Consider the following 15,031-nt stretch of genomic DNA (forward strand, 5'->3'; position numbering starts at 1 on the left):
TTAAACACTTTGGAAAGCCCTCCTGATGTAAAAGGCGCTATATAAATTGTAAATTTGTATCGTATAAATGCAAATATTTATTGTTATAAGGATTTGTTGTCATGAGAAAGAGTACATAGGGAACAACAGCTCTCTAAGCAATACATTTCTAGTTAGGTAAGATACTTGTGAGACATGGATACTTGGTTTACAAGTTTATAAATTTCTGATTAGTATAGAATTTATATTTTTAATTTCCATGTCTACTCTCATCATTTTAGGACTGCTCAGTGTTTAAACATTTGGAGTTTGTGAAAGTTTCCCTGTTGTGAAAAATATCTCCTTTGAACAAACAGAGATTAGCGTAGTGTGGTCTTCAGAATACTTGCTACTAAATTAGCGCAGAGTTTTCACGTTGAGGGAGGAAGAATAAGATAACGGATTAAAGATTTAAAAATGCGGTCTTGTTTGTAGAATTAACTATAGTGTTTGGAGCACGGTGTTCTAATCTGACTTAATTCTCTTGGCATCAGATGCACTAAGATGATTAATGCATTTTAATGGTTGATCTGAAAGTAATTTAAAGAGACTTTGAAATGTTCAACCTCATAATTTCTATTTGTTTTGGTTGGGGCATGATGAGTGGATACTGATATTGATTGTTTAAGGAGACAGACGCTGTACTAAGCATATTTTTTAAAACAAATACTACAATATAATGGTTGAAATTTCTATCTTTATATCTCAAAAAACACAAAAAGAGCTTTTATGAAAACCAGTGCCATTTTAATGCAAAAATGCAAGTTTTGTTTTAAGGAGGTAGAAATTTGTACAAGAAAACACACCAAAATACTAATATAGTGGCCTATTTTGCTCTTAGTAATAAAGTGCACCGTTTGATGAGTTTGGGTTTTGATCACCTGCAGTTTCAAATAGAAAATAAAAAAGCAAAAAAAGTAGTCTGAATTGTAAGTTCTCTTTACTGTGTTATCCACAAAGTGAATTCTACTGTATTTCAATTTTAGCCCTGAATATTATACCAACGATGTGTATTTAATTGTATTTAAGAAACACACTTATAAATACTGTACATTTTGTTCTTTGAATAACATCTGCGATACCAGATTATGCTTCTGATCACTGAATGAAATATCCTCCTAAATCTTGAGCCTTTAGAGAGAGACTAAAACCATCCTGTCCCAAAAAGACAAATTTCAAATTTAATATTTTTTGTTTTAAGGATGATAGTGGGCATAAACAGCCCATTTGTTACAGCTACCTACACTCTTTTAAAATTAATTAATTTCATTAAAATGATATGGTTAGCATCATTTTCAATTGATAAAAATGAACAGGATTAAACAAAATAAAAAGGTTTGAAATCAATTATACATTCACCTCCTTGTTTATTTTTTTTAAAAAGGTACTTTTCCCCTTTAAGGTTGTGGGAGTTTGTAAGTAAAATGCTAACAAAAACGTTAATCGCCTTCCATGCCTAAAAAGATTTCTGAAGTTATGCGGAGAATTATTTGTTTCCAAAATACTTTCACATTTCAGAATTAAGTCCATATTTTGAGCCGCAGTTTTAATGTGTGCTGAACTGGAATCCTCAAACTTGTGCAGTGATTTTTTGTGTATGTGAGTCTTGATCTCAGTTTTTCTTTTGCTGCGTTCTATGCAAAAGGGAGATGGTTTGCATACCACTGGATTTAGAGGAACAGTTATGCTTAGTTACTGTAACAGTGTCGACCATGGTCTTCTAATGATAAGTTAGACCTTGGCTTCTGTGCAGTAGGTCATGTTAGTATCGTTGTCCTTACAGTGATGCTTTTGTCTTCAATGTTTCTATGTGTTTGCCAGATGTCAGTGTTAAGGATGGCTGGGGTTTTCAAGGGCAAAAAATTATAGAACCTGTTTTGTTGGGTCTATCCAAGCGTATGAATTTTATTTAATTTCTGAAACTACTGTTTACATTACCCACCCTCTTTCCATTTCCCTCTCTAACACTCAGCTATATCCTCCCAAAAAAGTTTTTATGAAAATAAATCAAATAATTATACCTTGGTTGTGGGTGAGGGGAAGAAAATTTCCGACATGCATTTTTACGGCTAAGTGATGCATCGTCTTCGTATGATAGGAGGAAGCAAGCTTGAAGACATAACAGTAACATTTCTGAAATTTAAATTGAAAATATAGATCTGGATATGCTAAGTTTAGTGATGTATAGTAGTGCCAAAATATCATGATTTCTGAGACAGTGTCAGTGAACCATTTTCCATGTTTATTGTTACTCTGAGCATATTTGCCCCAGAAACTAATTGCTGTGCCATGGGGACACATCGGGCAGATTGATGTCTTTTCCCATTGTCATCACCTTCTCAACTTGTTCCAGGGGAGATATTGGCTATTCTTCATCAATCCATGCCCTTGTGCAGTCCCTTACAATACTTAGATGTGGACTAACATCATCAACTTACGTAGTACAGTATTTTAGACGTAGACTCGCATATTTATCGAATCAGATTGGCTTTTGTGGCAATCTGCTCACCACTGGAACAAAACCAGTAACTCTTTTCCACTCAGGTGCAGGATGTAGGCACTCTGAACTCACTTGAATGATCTGAAACACATCTATGTTCTGAAGCCAACATTCAATTCTTCCATGGATGAATTACCCCCTGAGCGAGGTTACCACCCTTTGAAGGATTTTTTCAAAACTCAGATGCCATTGCCTTGGATATATATCAATAAAACAAAATGACATTTACATATAGAAAAGAGATCAAGATGAACAGTGTTCTTATTCTCATCGTGAATGGATACACTTTCGTTGTAAACATTTAAATTATTTTTATTTTTAAAGTTAAAAAGGTTTTTTTACTTCTGCCTCCAGGGTTGTCTTATCTCCCTTTATTATCTTTGTATTTCCCCTCTACTTTTAATCTAGGTTTAATGTAGAGTGGATCTTAAGCAGATTGCTTTTTCACATTCCTCAGTATATTGCTGGTGATCTCAGTGTGAGATTTTCCTACCTGTACTGCACCTACAGTCACACACCATTGGCCTTAATGAATGGTGCTTCTCTTTCAACATTGCAATCCACCCAAACAACCTGATTGAAGTGTTTATTGGATTGCTCTATTTGATATCTGGCACAGAAACACTCTTGAAATATATGCCTGCCTTCGAACCACTTCGTATTGACCTGCAGTCTTCCCATAGTCTGCTCTATTCTTGCCTGCTTGTTAGTATTTTACGACATTACCATGTATATATGACATTGGTAGAAATCAATATCGTAAAACATGTTTTAGACCTCAGATCTGAGTGACTTTTAGAAAGATTTTCAAGTATAAATTATGTTGCAACAAAGAAGTGATTTTTTGTTTAATGTTTTTGTGTTGGATGAGTAGCTCCAGCAGCAATAGGGGGTTATTTACTATGGAAGGAACAGCATCACCTGATATCTCACATTATGTGGAAACTTAATCCATACCTGGGATCTGAACTAATTATGCACCACTTTATCCACCATTTAATTCTATGGATTCTCGTAAACAAAAAGTTCTGTCTTGGAGGACAGCATTAGCTTTAATTTCATACAGTAGAGTTAGTGAATTATAAGCCTTGTTGATTGTTTACAAAGTAAACCAAATGTTTAGTTTCCTAACACAACTCACTTAAAGCTGAAACAAAATTACCTGAAGTTATTTCACACTTGTACCTTTGTCAGGAAGTTTACCGTTCCGTCTTTGTACCCTCCTTCACATTGTTCTGCTTACATAACAATTACTTCATTTCTAATTATTTTCTTTGTGTAGTGAGCTTTGAGACGTTCATCCAGTATGAAAGGTTGTATACAAATGCAAGTCATTTTTGTTATTCTGAGTTGGAGCTCAAATGTCATTGTGTTGCTGCTGAAGGAACTTTATATATTACATTACTGGTTTGTCTTTGGAGGCTATTTGGTATTGTAAAATTGTTAGATTTCCCAATTGCAGGTTGATCAAGGCCTGACTCCACATTCAGGAAATCTAACCTTGTTCTATGTATATGAAGACTTGTTTTCATCTTGTAAGTATTGAGATGACATCAACATATTTTCACATAAATGTTTTGAATTTATTTCTAATCTGGAGAACAGATTTATTTAGATAACATAATTTCTTGTATAATCATGCATCAAGTATAGTTGATGGGCAGCCATTGTTTTCAATCGTAGGCCTGTGTAGTCCATTGGATGAATGCCAATCGATATCAGACATTCTTTATTTATGTTCCAGTGTATCCAACTTAGTGCCTCACCTTTTCGAAGTCAATATATGGAGCAATAGATCTAAAAATATTCTCCTTTGAGGGCTGCTAACAGAACTGTCTGGCATATCTCTTCGGAATATGTCCTGAGTAGTCTGAAGCACTCTTGATCATGGTTGACCAGCTGTCTGGCTCATCAATGACACTTCAAGGTGTAGACATGTTCTCAACCTTGTAACCTGAAGTCTTAGCTTATATGATAGTTGAGCTCAGTGGTAGCCAACCTTTATTGTCGGCCAAGAAAATAATGTACTTGATTGAATATGCCTTGATTTATGCAATGAATCAAGAAATATTCAATGAAGAAAAAAAGAAAATACATTACCGATCAAACACAGACTTACCTAGACTTGTACGAATGTTCGGCAGGGGTGGCTTCTTGAAACAAGTAAACATTCCTGGATATTTTCTTTCCTGGTTTAGATTGGATAATACAAAGAATCTCAGTCTCCAGATGGATTACTTTTTTCAACCTCAAAAAACCTGTCTGATTTGCGGTGACGAGGCATCAGGATGCCACTATGGAGCCCTCACCTGTGGCAGCTGCAAAGTGTTCTTCAAGCGAGCAGCTGAAGGTAAAGGCATCAACGTTCATTTATCCCTATTCGATGGTGAGATCACATTTCCAGTACTAAGTAACACGGCTATGAATGATCTGATGATATCATGCATTCGTGTTTTTTTTCTTAGTTCCAAACTTTTGCTTATTTGAAATACTTCAATCTAAGACGGTGTATATTAAACATGTCTTCCTTCAATATGGGCAGAACAACTTTGCAAACCAAGAACACAGGAGGCCATTCTTCCAGACCAGTTCATTAGGCCAAACTCCACTGGCTCCCAATCACCGAACGGATCGACTTCAAGATCCTCTCACTCTTGTGTTCAAATCCCTTCACTCTCTGGCACCTCCCTACCTCTCCGACCTCCTCACTCCCCAATCCACTGAACGATGCCTCCTCTTAACTGGCACCGGCCTCCTGTTCATCCCTCGGACCCTCCGACCCACCATTGGAGGTCGCGCTTTCAGCCACTACGCCCCAAAACTTTGGAACATTCTCCCTCAATCCCTCCGCCTTGCCCCCTCCCCTCTTTCAAGTCCCGCCTGAAGACTTTCCTGTTCAAACGTACTTACGGTCACCTCCCCCTCTCCCTGGGCTCGGAGTCAGGCTCCACCACTGTTAAGTGCTCTGAGACGCTACTCTGGGTGGAGGGCGCTATATAAGTGCAAGTAGTTATTATTGTATTAGATCTTAGCAGATCCTTAAATTCCAATACCCTGAGCCAGGTGGGTCCACTGTACTCCAGGGCATTGCTGATGACACACCAGTAGTCTGGCTCATTGGCAAGACTTGGAAGGACAGACCAGTCACTGGGAGCAGAGATTCTTCCCACTCAGCTCCTGTTAACCCTGGAGGCCAAAGCCCTATCACGTAGGATAGTGCTAGGTGGACAAACGGGTTGCTTGCCAGAACTACTCTCAGTGGAAAGCTTTGCGGTTTTAACTGGTTAGACTTCAACATTACCCCAACGTACACTCTGTTCACCAACCTGCACCTGATCGTCACCGGAATTAGGCAAACAGGGTGTGTCCCTCCAGGGAGAAAGTGGGCATTTCATTCTAAACACAAGAATATTTCCATGTGTAGGTGGCACACATTTCTGGCACTCTCAATCTGGTTTAGATATCCTTAAGCATTATGATGGGTTTCCGCATGTGTCAGCCATCTGGCTGACCAAAAAAGCTGAGGAGCGTGCTTGCTCCCTCTGCCTGTGGCTCTCCAAAAGGAACCATACTAGCTTCATGTAAGCTGTAATTTGTGTGCCAGCTGCACAAACACAAATAGACAACCTACAGATGCATACAAAGACAAAAGAAAATGAATGGCAAAAAATTAAGAGAAAAGGAAAGCAAAATGAATTCACCAAAATCAAGAAACATTTTGTGTTTCCTACTGTATTTCATTGTCAAACCTAAATGTTGTAAATTGTATGAGGGGATTTTAGTAGTTCATCAAAATTGGCAGTTAACAAAGCCTGAATTCCGTCTTCCATTGAAAATATTTGTATGTCAGCCAATATGCTTTGTCTGCAAAAGATTATATTTTAACAGACCTTGAACGTTATTGTATCTCCTTTTATGAGCCTGCACAACTCATAATTAAAAAATGTATATTAATATAAACATGCCTTCACATCTGCCAAAATATTGTGCTTGAATTTTCTGTAAAATATAGAATTTTACTTTTGAAAACAGTCTAAAGCACATCCTTCTCATGGCAGTCCATCTCTAAGTTGCAGTCATTAAAATCCCTACAATTTATTAACAATTATGTATTAATACATTCATATAGACATCAATGAATTTCTTTGTAATTCAGGAGATACCGATGTTTTGCAACATTCTAAGTTATTTTACACCTTAACTAAACGTCCTGCTTCATCGCTGAATGACAGAGATGGTGGCTGAGCCACAGCTGTTTAAGTAAAAGTATTCTCACTATAAAAAAACTGGATAGTTGGCAAAGGACTACAGGCCAGGATCTAATGTTAAGGTTTTGGTATCTGGCAAACCATTTTTTCAGAATATAAAATCTTACTGCAGCTTCAGTAGTGAAGCACAACAACACCAACAACAAGATTACATTTGTGTAGCGCCTTTCACGTCGGGAGGACGTCTCAAGGCGTTGGACAGTGACAGCATTTCAGACCCGAGCTGGGGTCAGGGGAGAGAAGGGAGGGGAGAGGAAGGGGGGTGACCAATGGCATGGTCGAAGAGAAGGGTTTTGAGGCAGGACTTGAGGGATTATTATTAGGCTCTGTGTGGAGTAAGGAAACTTGCCCAAGGTTTCGCCCTCTGCCTGGAATTGAACTCAGGTCTCTCACTTGCAAAGTGAGTGCTCTAACCACTGAGCTACAGAACTCCACGAATCTGAATACTTGGAATTGTGTATTACATAATAAATAACTCCTCGTGGGAAAGTGAGTTATGAATAAAAGAATATTGCACTACAGATTTTATTAAATACCTTTTCTCTTCTTCCTAGGAAAACATAAGTTCCTTTGTGCCAGTAGAAACGATTGCACGATCGATAAAATTCGAAGAAAAAACTGTCCATCTTGTCGTCTAAGGAAGTGCTTTGCTGCTGGAATGACGCTTGGAGGTAAGCCATGGTCTCACAATTACTCACAAGATTGAGATGTCCATTGTCATTCAAGGGGTTGTGCTTTGCACTTAATTGTTACATATTCCTAAATGATATCAAGGAAGTTATCTGTACACTTATTATGCCTTTCCATTGTCTTTCATATTGCAGTTTGCGTTTTAAAACTGTTGATTACAGGAGCCTAGAAACAGCAATTGTGTGTTGTACGTGACATTGTGTTGCATTCATTATTACCTGCCCACGGCTGCACAGGTCCCTCCCTGTATGTTGTTGGAGCCAAACTTCAGTATCTGTTCTGACACATTATATTTCCTACTTTATTCCCTTTATCACTTCATTTTAAAAATGTTGACATATGTATTTTCTACGTGCAACTTACCACCACAGTTTGGTGTAATTACCATTGGGTATTCTGAACTCCTGTACTGATCAGGAGAAGATGGGATAGGTGGGGAGTTAAGGTTCGGGACAAAAACAAAAATTATCCAAAAAGAAGAAAAAATAATTAAATTCTTAGAAGGAAGGGTGAGAGTAAGATCCAAACTAGCAAGACCTGGCAACACACAATAGGGGCATTCAGGATTAAAGAGACTCAGTAAATATATATAATCAAATGCCAGAATGATTAAAAATAAAATGGTGGAACACAAGGCACGCAAAGCAGCTGGTAATTACAGTGTTGCAAGAATCACAGACACTGATGACGTAGCTATAACTTACAGGGTTACAATGCTTTCAGAAAAGGCTACAGAGGGTGGAGGTTTGCCTGATATGTAAGGGACAGTTGGGTGGTCAAAGTAGTTGAACCAGCATTACAGGAAAGGCTATGGTATGAAATTATCTGTTAGATGTGTTCAGCAAGAAAAATGTCTGAACAATACCTGTGGCTTGTGACCTACAGCCAGGTCAGAGCAAGAACTTGTCACTTACGACAATATTAAACACAGTCATAACAAATGGGAGATAGTACTAATAGTAACTAACCAACCTGACTAGAAAGACTTGGCATTGTCAATCTATATAGGTATACATATATATGGGTAGATAGTATATGGATGAGTTCTTTCTCTTAGACTTTGCCCTTGTGAGTGGCCTAGATACTATTCCCATAAAGAAGAAAAAGGAAGATTTATGTTCATTGTTGGGAGAAGAGACTCAAGAGACGTAATAGCAGATGTGAAACAAATTGCAATAACTTCTTCCATTATTATAACTGAAAAAAGGTAATCAGGGAAGAAGTTAAAACCAGAAAGGGCCCAAAGGAAGTTGAGAATAAGGATGGATAGGAGATAATAAATGTATTAAATGATGACGACTTGGATATTTTTATCAGGGAGGACACTAACAATAGGCCATCCAACATACCCTGTGTGAGCTCTGGGATTTAGATAGGTACAATAGGTTAAAAACCAATAAATTCCTTGGGAGAATAATGAAATAAAATGAATGAATTCTGCCCAGGATACTTGGGGAGAAAAGAAAGGGGATTTGTCCAGCACTTTGGGACGTCCTCCCGATGTGAAAGGCACTCTATAAATGGAATATTGTTGTTGTTGTTGTGAAGCATCAAATGATTTGAGGGCATCAATGAACATTGTAGAGGATTCAGCAGACCAGAATTCGACGCAAAGCAATTCTAGTGATCAGGAAGGGTGATAAAGAGCCAAACCTGGCAACTACAAGTCCACTAATCTCACTTAATCTCAAAGAAAATAACTAAAATAACTGGAATAGAGGATAGAAATGGGCCATGACACAACTGGCCAAACGTTTTCCTTCTGGCTGTTAACGTCTCTGTATAAAATTGACATATCTCATGCAAAATGTAAGATTGGAAGAATTTAACTCTTTTGCTTTCCCACCTGTCTCCCACCACAGAGTAGTGAATAAACCATAATCCCATTATAATGCAATGGTTTGAGTTCATAAATTTAGAAATAAGGCATGCCAAAATGGGCGCCTTCTGGTTCATCATATCACTATTGAAGTCACTTCATGTGCATTTCCTGAGTGCGTGTTCTGTACAGGAAGGGTAGTGGATGTCACTTCCTTTGTAAAGTGAAGTGAAGTCAGGGGCTTCACTTAATAATCCTAATAATAATAATCCTTGCATTTGATATACCGCTTTTTACGTCGGGAGGACGTCCCAAAGCGCTTCACAGAACACACTGTAAAGTGAATTGACTGTATATTTGTGGGCGAACGCGGCAGCCAATTGCGCACAGCAGCGTCCCACAAACAGTCCTGGATTGAAAATGACCAATTTATTATTGTTTTTGGTTTTGGAGGGATTATTATTAGGCTCTGTATGGAGTAAGGAAACTTGCCCAAGGTTTCGCCCTCTGCCTGGGATTGAACTCAGGTCTCTCACTTGCAAAGCGAGTGCTCTAACCACTGAGCTACAGGACTCCACAGACTCCACTTCACAAAGCCAAGCCAACGTGTGCTCAACTGGAAAGCTTTATGTCGGTGTTACCCTGGTGTGGCATAGACTCCCAGATCAATCAATAAAGGAACATCTGCCAATGCCTACCCGATATGGAGAAGCAAGTTATGTGGATGACTACAAATAGAGTTGATTGAATGCTTTGTGGAACATGGTGTTCCTAAGCTGCTGGAAGTTCATGCCAATTTAGGCAGCTGGTCAACGAGGAATAATGGTGGATATAAAGTTAAACGCATATTCCAGAGGATTGCTGAATTTACTTTTGGGGATAGGGATTCCAGGAATCTTTCCTCAAGACATTAAATGAGCTGGGAAGTGTCTGATGGCAGCTTGGCTCAATGGCAAAAGTATCACCTCTATTGTCAGAAGGTTGTGGATTCAAGTCGCATATCGGGACTCGGAACTCACACAGTCTAAGATTACACTCCAATACAGCTTGAGGGGTTTAAACTGAGGTCCCATCTGTCTGTTCAGGTGGATGTTAAAGATCCCATGGCACTATTCAAAAAGAACAATATAGGATTACTGAGAGAATTTCTGGTGGAGTATATGGGAACTATAAGAGCCAACATTCCTTGGTACAAATTACACTCACAATGTAGAGATAGCTAAGCGGGGTTGAACTCTCGGGAGCTTTTGTTTTTTGCTTCTTCCCACCCTCGAACGTATCCCATCCAAAAATGGTGTAAAAATCATTCACTAAAAATCAGGGGAAAAGGCCAATTTGTTTCTTGAGGTATTTTGTAATCACATCAACAAAAGAACTATTTGAAATATGTCAGATTTGACATTTGGTGAGTTTAATGGGTGGCAAAAATATAAAATATTCATAGCTTTGAAGAAAAGAGTCCTGTGACTTTGCCCGCACAATATACAGTCAATCCAATTTACAGTATATGCTATGAAGGGCTTTGAGATGTCTCGACGACACGATAAGGTGCTATGTCAAATGCAAGGATTATTATTATAATGAAGAGTTTGCTGCCTGTGAACATAGATATAGAGACGTTGGCAGGCACTTATAAATCAGGCAATTAGCATGGACAATTTTTTTTATTATATCCTTACAGAATCTAGTTTCTGCTAATTAAAATTTCCCATAAACAATTTCAGCTTTACAGCAAGCAATTTTTAAAAGCTACTTGACTTTTATTCCAGTCAATTTGATAGTTAAGGTTCTTAACCAGAGTGAAACTTTATTGCACTTTATTATTGATTATTGTATGTGACTCCTCAATGACTGACTGCAATGACTTGTTAATGCAGATAAAATTGCTTTTTTTCACAGGCTGCATTTGAGAATGTCAGGCAGTCATGCAAGTTCATTATGATATTTTTAAAAGATTATTAAGCAGACTGTACCAAAGAAAAGTCAGTCTACAAGATGAACGTTTCCAAGAGAATTTGTGGATGTTATGGGAGTCAGACTTGTGGATTACAGTTTTCTAGAGGGATGAATTGATGTTATAGTCTACTCATCAGTACGGAAAGTATGACAAAACTACACGGAATGAACACACGCCAGTTTGCCTGAAGATATCTGGCCTGAGACGTGTAATGGAGAAGGAGACATTATCCCATAGGCTACTTCAGTGTCCAGATATGAGACCCATAGAGGGCTTGTCTGGCTGACCAGTCAGAAATTAGGCCAAATGACTTGGCACTTCAGCTGCTAGAGATTACAACCAGTATACTGGGATGCTCTAAGAATAGTTTGCCTGCAGTGAACTTTGCTGATGTGGGCATAAAGGGTTATCATGAGACATTGGAGAGACTCCAGATTCCCAGCAGTACATTGGTGGAGATCCCAAAATTCATAAACATTGCCGTAACTTTTTCGATACACTAATGTAATTAACTATAATAGGCTCTTAAAATCCATTTGAAATGTTTTTTTAAAAACATTCTAATTATTGCCAAGACATGTTATATCCTGAGGTGTGGTTTTCTTCAATTATCATAGGAACATATGACAAAGCACAAGAAAGAGATGGTCATTTCTATCAATGAGGTAACTGGATCCATTTTATTTTAAAACTGGGGGTGAGAGGAGTTATGCACAAGGTACAAGGCTGAAATCATGTCATACAGAGGACATCAATGAGTGGCAATGTTGAACGGAAGGCCAAAAGTTCTGCTGTCCCATCCTTGTTTACTGGCTTTCTCCAAAGCTTGGCACTTTCTCTGTAATCCTCAGAGCAGTCAGAGATAGGTTGCTGGAACAACAACTTGCATTTATGTTTACCCATCCCCTTCACATCGGATAATATCTCGGGAGTATTTCATAGAGGCGGGCACAGCCACCCCTGGTGTATGATGGAGATATAGCTAACAAGACAAAAACTCACCTAATTTCAATGGTAAAACTATAGGTATTGTTTAAAATTTAAAATGGTAAACTTGGAAATGTTTTTTTAAATTGAAGATCAAGAAATTAAAGCTTGAGCTAATGAATTGTAGGTTCTGTTGTATCTATTGTTAATCAAAGTTGATAAAGTGTCAGTTAAAATCCCACTTCAGCTCAAGAGGCAGGTCAACAAAACATTTGGCCCATCGTGAATTTTGCGTCAAATCCAGTGCTTACTCAATATTCCAACTTCACAGTTTTTGACAGAACTGTCAAGAGAAAATGCTAGCAAAAGATACTTTCTCATAGAAAGGGTGAGAAAAGCAGTGATTTTGTTCACCTTGACCACTTTATTATGCATCTAATGGGTTATTTTATTGTGAGGGTGCCAAATGTGCAATGTCAAATTTAGTAGCCCATCGAAAAATTTGGACTTTTAAGTCATACTCATTTATCAACTGATTTGTTTTTTTTTGGTTGCTTTGCTGTATTGCACAAACATTCAGAATTCAGTGCGTTTTTATTAGGTGAAAGTTGGAGAAGGTTCTTTTCACTGGTGATCTTTGGTTTCTTGCAAACTAGCGGTCACTAGTCAGGCTGCCAACATTACTAGTCGCCTAATATGCTACTAGTAGCCTAGTAAACAATCGGGATCCCAGATTTGTTAGGTGATTGTTTCTTTAAGCAATTTAAATTTCACTTTCACATCAAAAATGGATCTGTATCTTTATTCAACTAGTGTCACTGAGCCCTACTGCTTAGATGATTTGCAGTAGAAAAAAACATTTGATTATCTTTCTCTTTCACTCCTTCCCTACCCTGAGCAAAGTGAATCCGTAGCCTCTGCTGCATTTGTATTCTTACTTTTCTGCTTCCGCCCTTAAATGCTCTTGCATTTTGAGATGCGTTGAGACATTCACGAAAGGCATTCTGTAAATGCAATTAGTTCTGGTTGAAGTATGGTTCAGTGAATTGCTAGTGTTAGTAAAACCTATGACCACAAAGAGCTGAAAAGACGTAATATTTTTAAATAGTGTTTATTTTTTAAAAAAAGAGTAACTACAAAGTGCTTTATATGCTCCCATCGTATAAGCTTTATATGATCTTAACGAGCTCGCATAAATGTAAATTGTATTGCACTGAGTTTGTGTGAAAAGTAACAGTAAATATACTAACTCTTGCATTTGATATAGTGCCTTGAAACATCTTCAAATGCATCATTAGTAATTGCTGTGAAGTGATCGTATTTGTAAGCTAATGCATCAACCAATTTGCATTCAGCAATGTCCTACATGAAGCGATTGACCAGGATAAGATTTAATTATATACTCCTTATATAATTTTTTTAAAAATGACACCTCTGGATAAAAACAATGGTGGCTCAGTGGGTAAATGTATTAGCTTGTAGTTCTGACATGTAAGTCAGGTACCAGGTTCAATACCAAGTCTGTGCTAAATTGAATGATTCCAGTCGCTAAGATGTCATTGTGAACGAATTAATGGCTCAGGAATAGCTAGAGTGAATCAACGAGGGTTCCTTGTCTCTGATTAATATACAGTGGTTGGTGTGGAAAAACTGATGAGAAATTCAGGCTTGGCGATAATATCCTTCATGATTATATAGCCTGCCAACACTAATTTAGCCAGTCTTATACATGATGAACTGCCATTTGAGTGGGAATATAGAACCAGGTATCAGCATAAGTCATTGTTTTGGAAAAGATGGGAATAAATGATTATTTAACACACTACCCTTCTGTCTGGGCTCAAATCTAACTTGGCTGGTACACTGCCTTGTCTAACTGAACCATGCAAGTGAAGAAAGTTCTAAATTTCATCCCTAATTGAGTTAAACTGGGATTGTGGTTCTGGTTTTACAGATAGGTTTAGTGGACCAGGTCTAAGTAGGGGTAAAATCTACTTGAACTTCTGCTGTTGATGTATATCTAGCTGGAATGTGTTAGTTTGAGCTCCTTTTATTTTGGTCAGTCGGGTATCTCTGTAGAAACCTGTCATCGGGCTTAGGAGTATCCAAACCAGACTGAGAGGTCCACATATGTATGCCACTTACACACAAATATTTATTTGTATCTAGAATGGAAGGCGCACTCTCTCCCTGGAGGGACGCTCCCTGTTGACTCGTTTCCAACATTGCAAAGCACATTACCTTGGAGCCAGATCAAGTAGATCCCACCTTCCCACATCCCCAGGAGGATAGTCACAAGTTGGTCATTTGACATATGACAGGCGCAGGTTTGAGCCCTCACGAGGTGGATAGCAGGTACCAGGAACTTCCTGCAAACGTCCTGGTGAGCAGCACAGCCAGCATGAAATGCGTGAGAGCATTGCCATCATCCTCATGCCGCAGCTTGGGCATGCATCCCCATGCATTGAGCTGTGGTTCCAACAGTTTAAGCTACAGAACTGGGGCAGCAGCAACTTACCTCTTTACATATCAATCAAGGTGGATGCCAAACCCTGGATATATGAGCATGTGTTCATAAACCCAGACTCCAGGAAGGGCCTTCCAGCAACTATCATTCCCAAGCCTCAGAATTTGCTCATCAGTTAATTAACATGTATCTGCATTCAACATGATGGGAGGCCCTTTACAGGACAGCTTGTGAGATGCTAGCCACGTTGATATTCTAGAGACCCAAGTCCAATGCCATGTACCAGGCTCACACAAACTGCTAATGCCCTTGTGAGAGGCATTTGCAAATAGATGTACTTGCCATGAAGCTAACTCTGCTTCAAGTCTGCTCAGGGATAGATGAC

General features: G+C 38.5%; 1 protein-coding gene across 2 annotated transcripts in view; it reads left to right on the forward strand.

Annotated features, from left to right (window-relative positions):
• The window catches only part of ar (androgen receptor), a 78,207-nt gene that overhangs the window by 24,716 nt on the left and 38,460 nt on the right, over positions 1–15,031 (forward strand). For both annotated transcript variants that reach the window (XM_042340741.1, XM_042340742.1), the window contains exons 2-3: positions 4,717–4,868; positions 7,341–7,457. In XM_042340741.1, coding sequence (XP_042196675.1) covers positions 4,717–4,868; positions 7,341–7,457 — 269 coding nt within the window. The remainder of the gene's footprint in view (positions 1–4,716; positions 4,869–7,340; positions 7,458–15,031) is intronic.

The sequence above is a fragment of the Callorhinchus milii genome, unplaced genomic scaffold, assembly GCF_018977255.1.
Source record: "Callorhinchus milii isolate IMCB2004 unplaced genomic scaffold, IMCB_Cmil_1.0 Scaffold15, whole genome shotgun sequence".
Lineage (NCBI taxonomy): Eukaryota > Metazoa > Chordata > Chondrichthyes > Chimaeriformes > Callorhinchidae > Callorhinchus > Callorhinchus milii.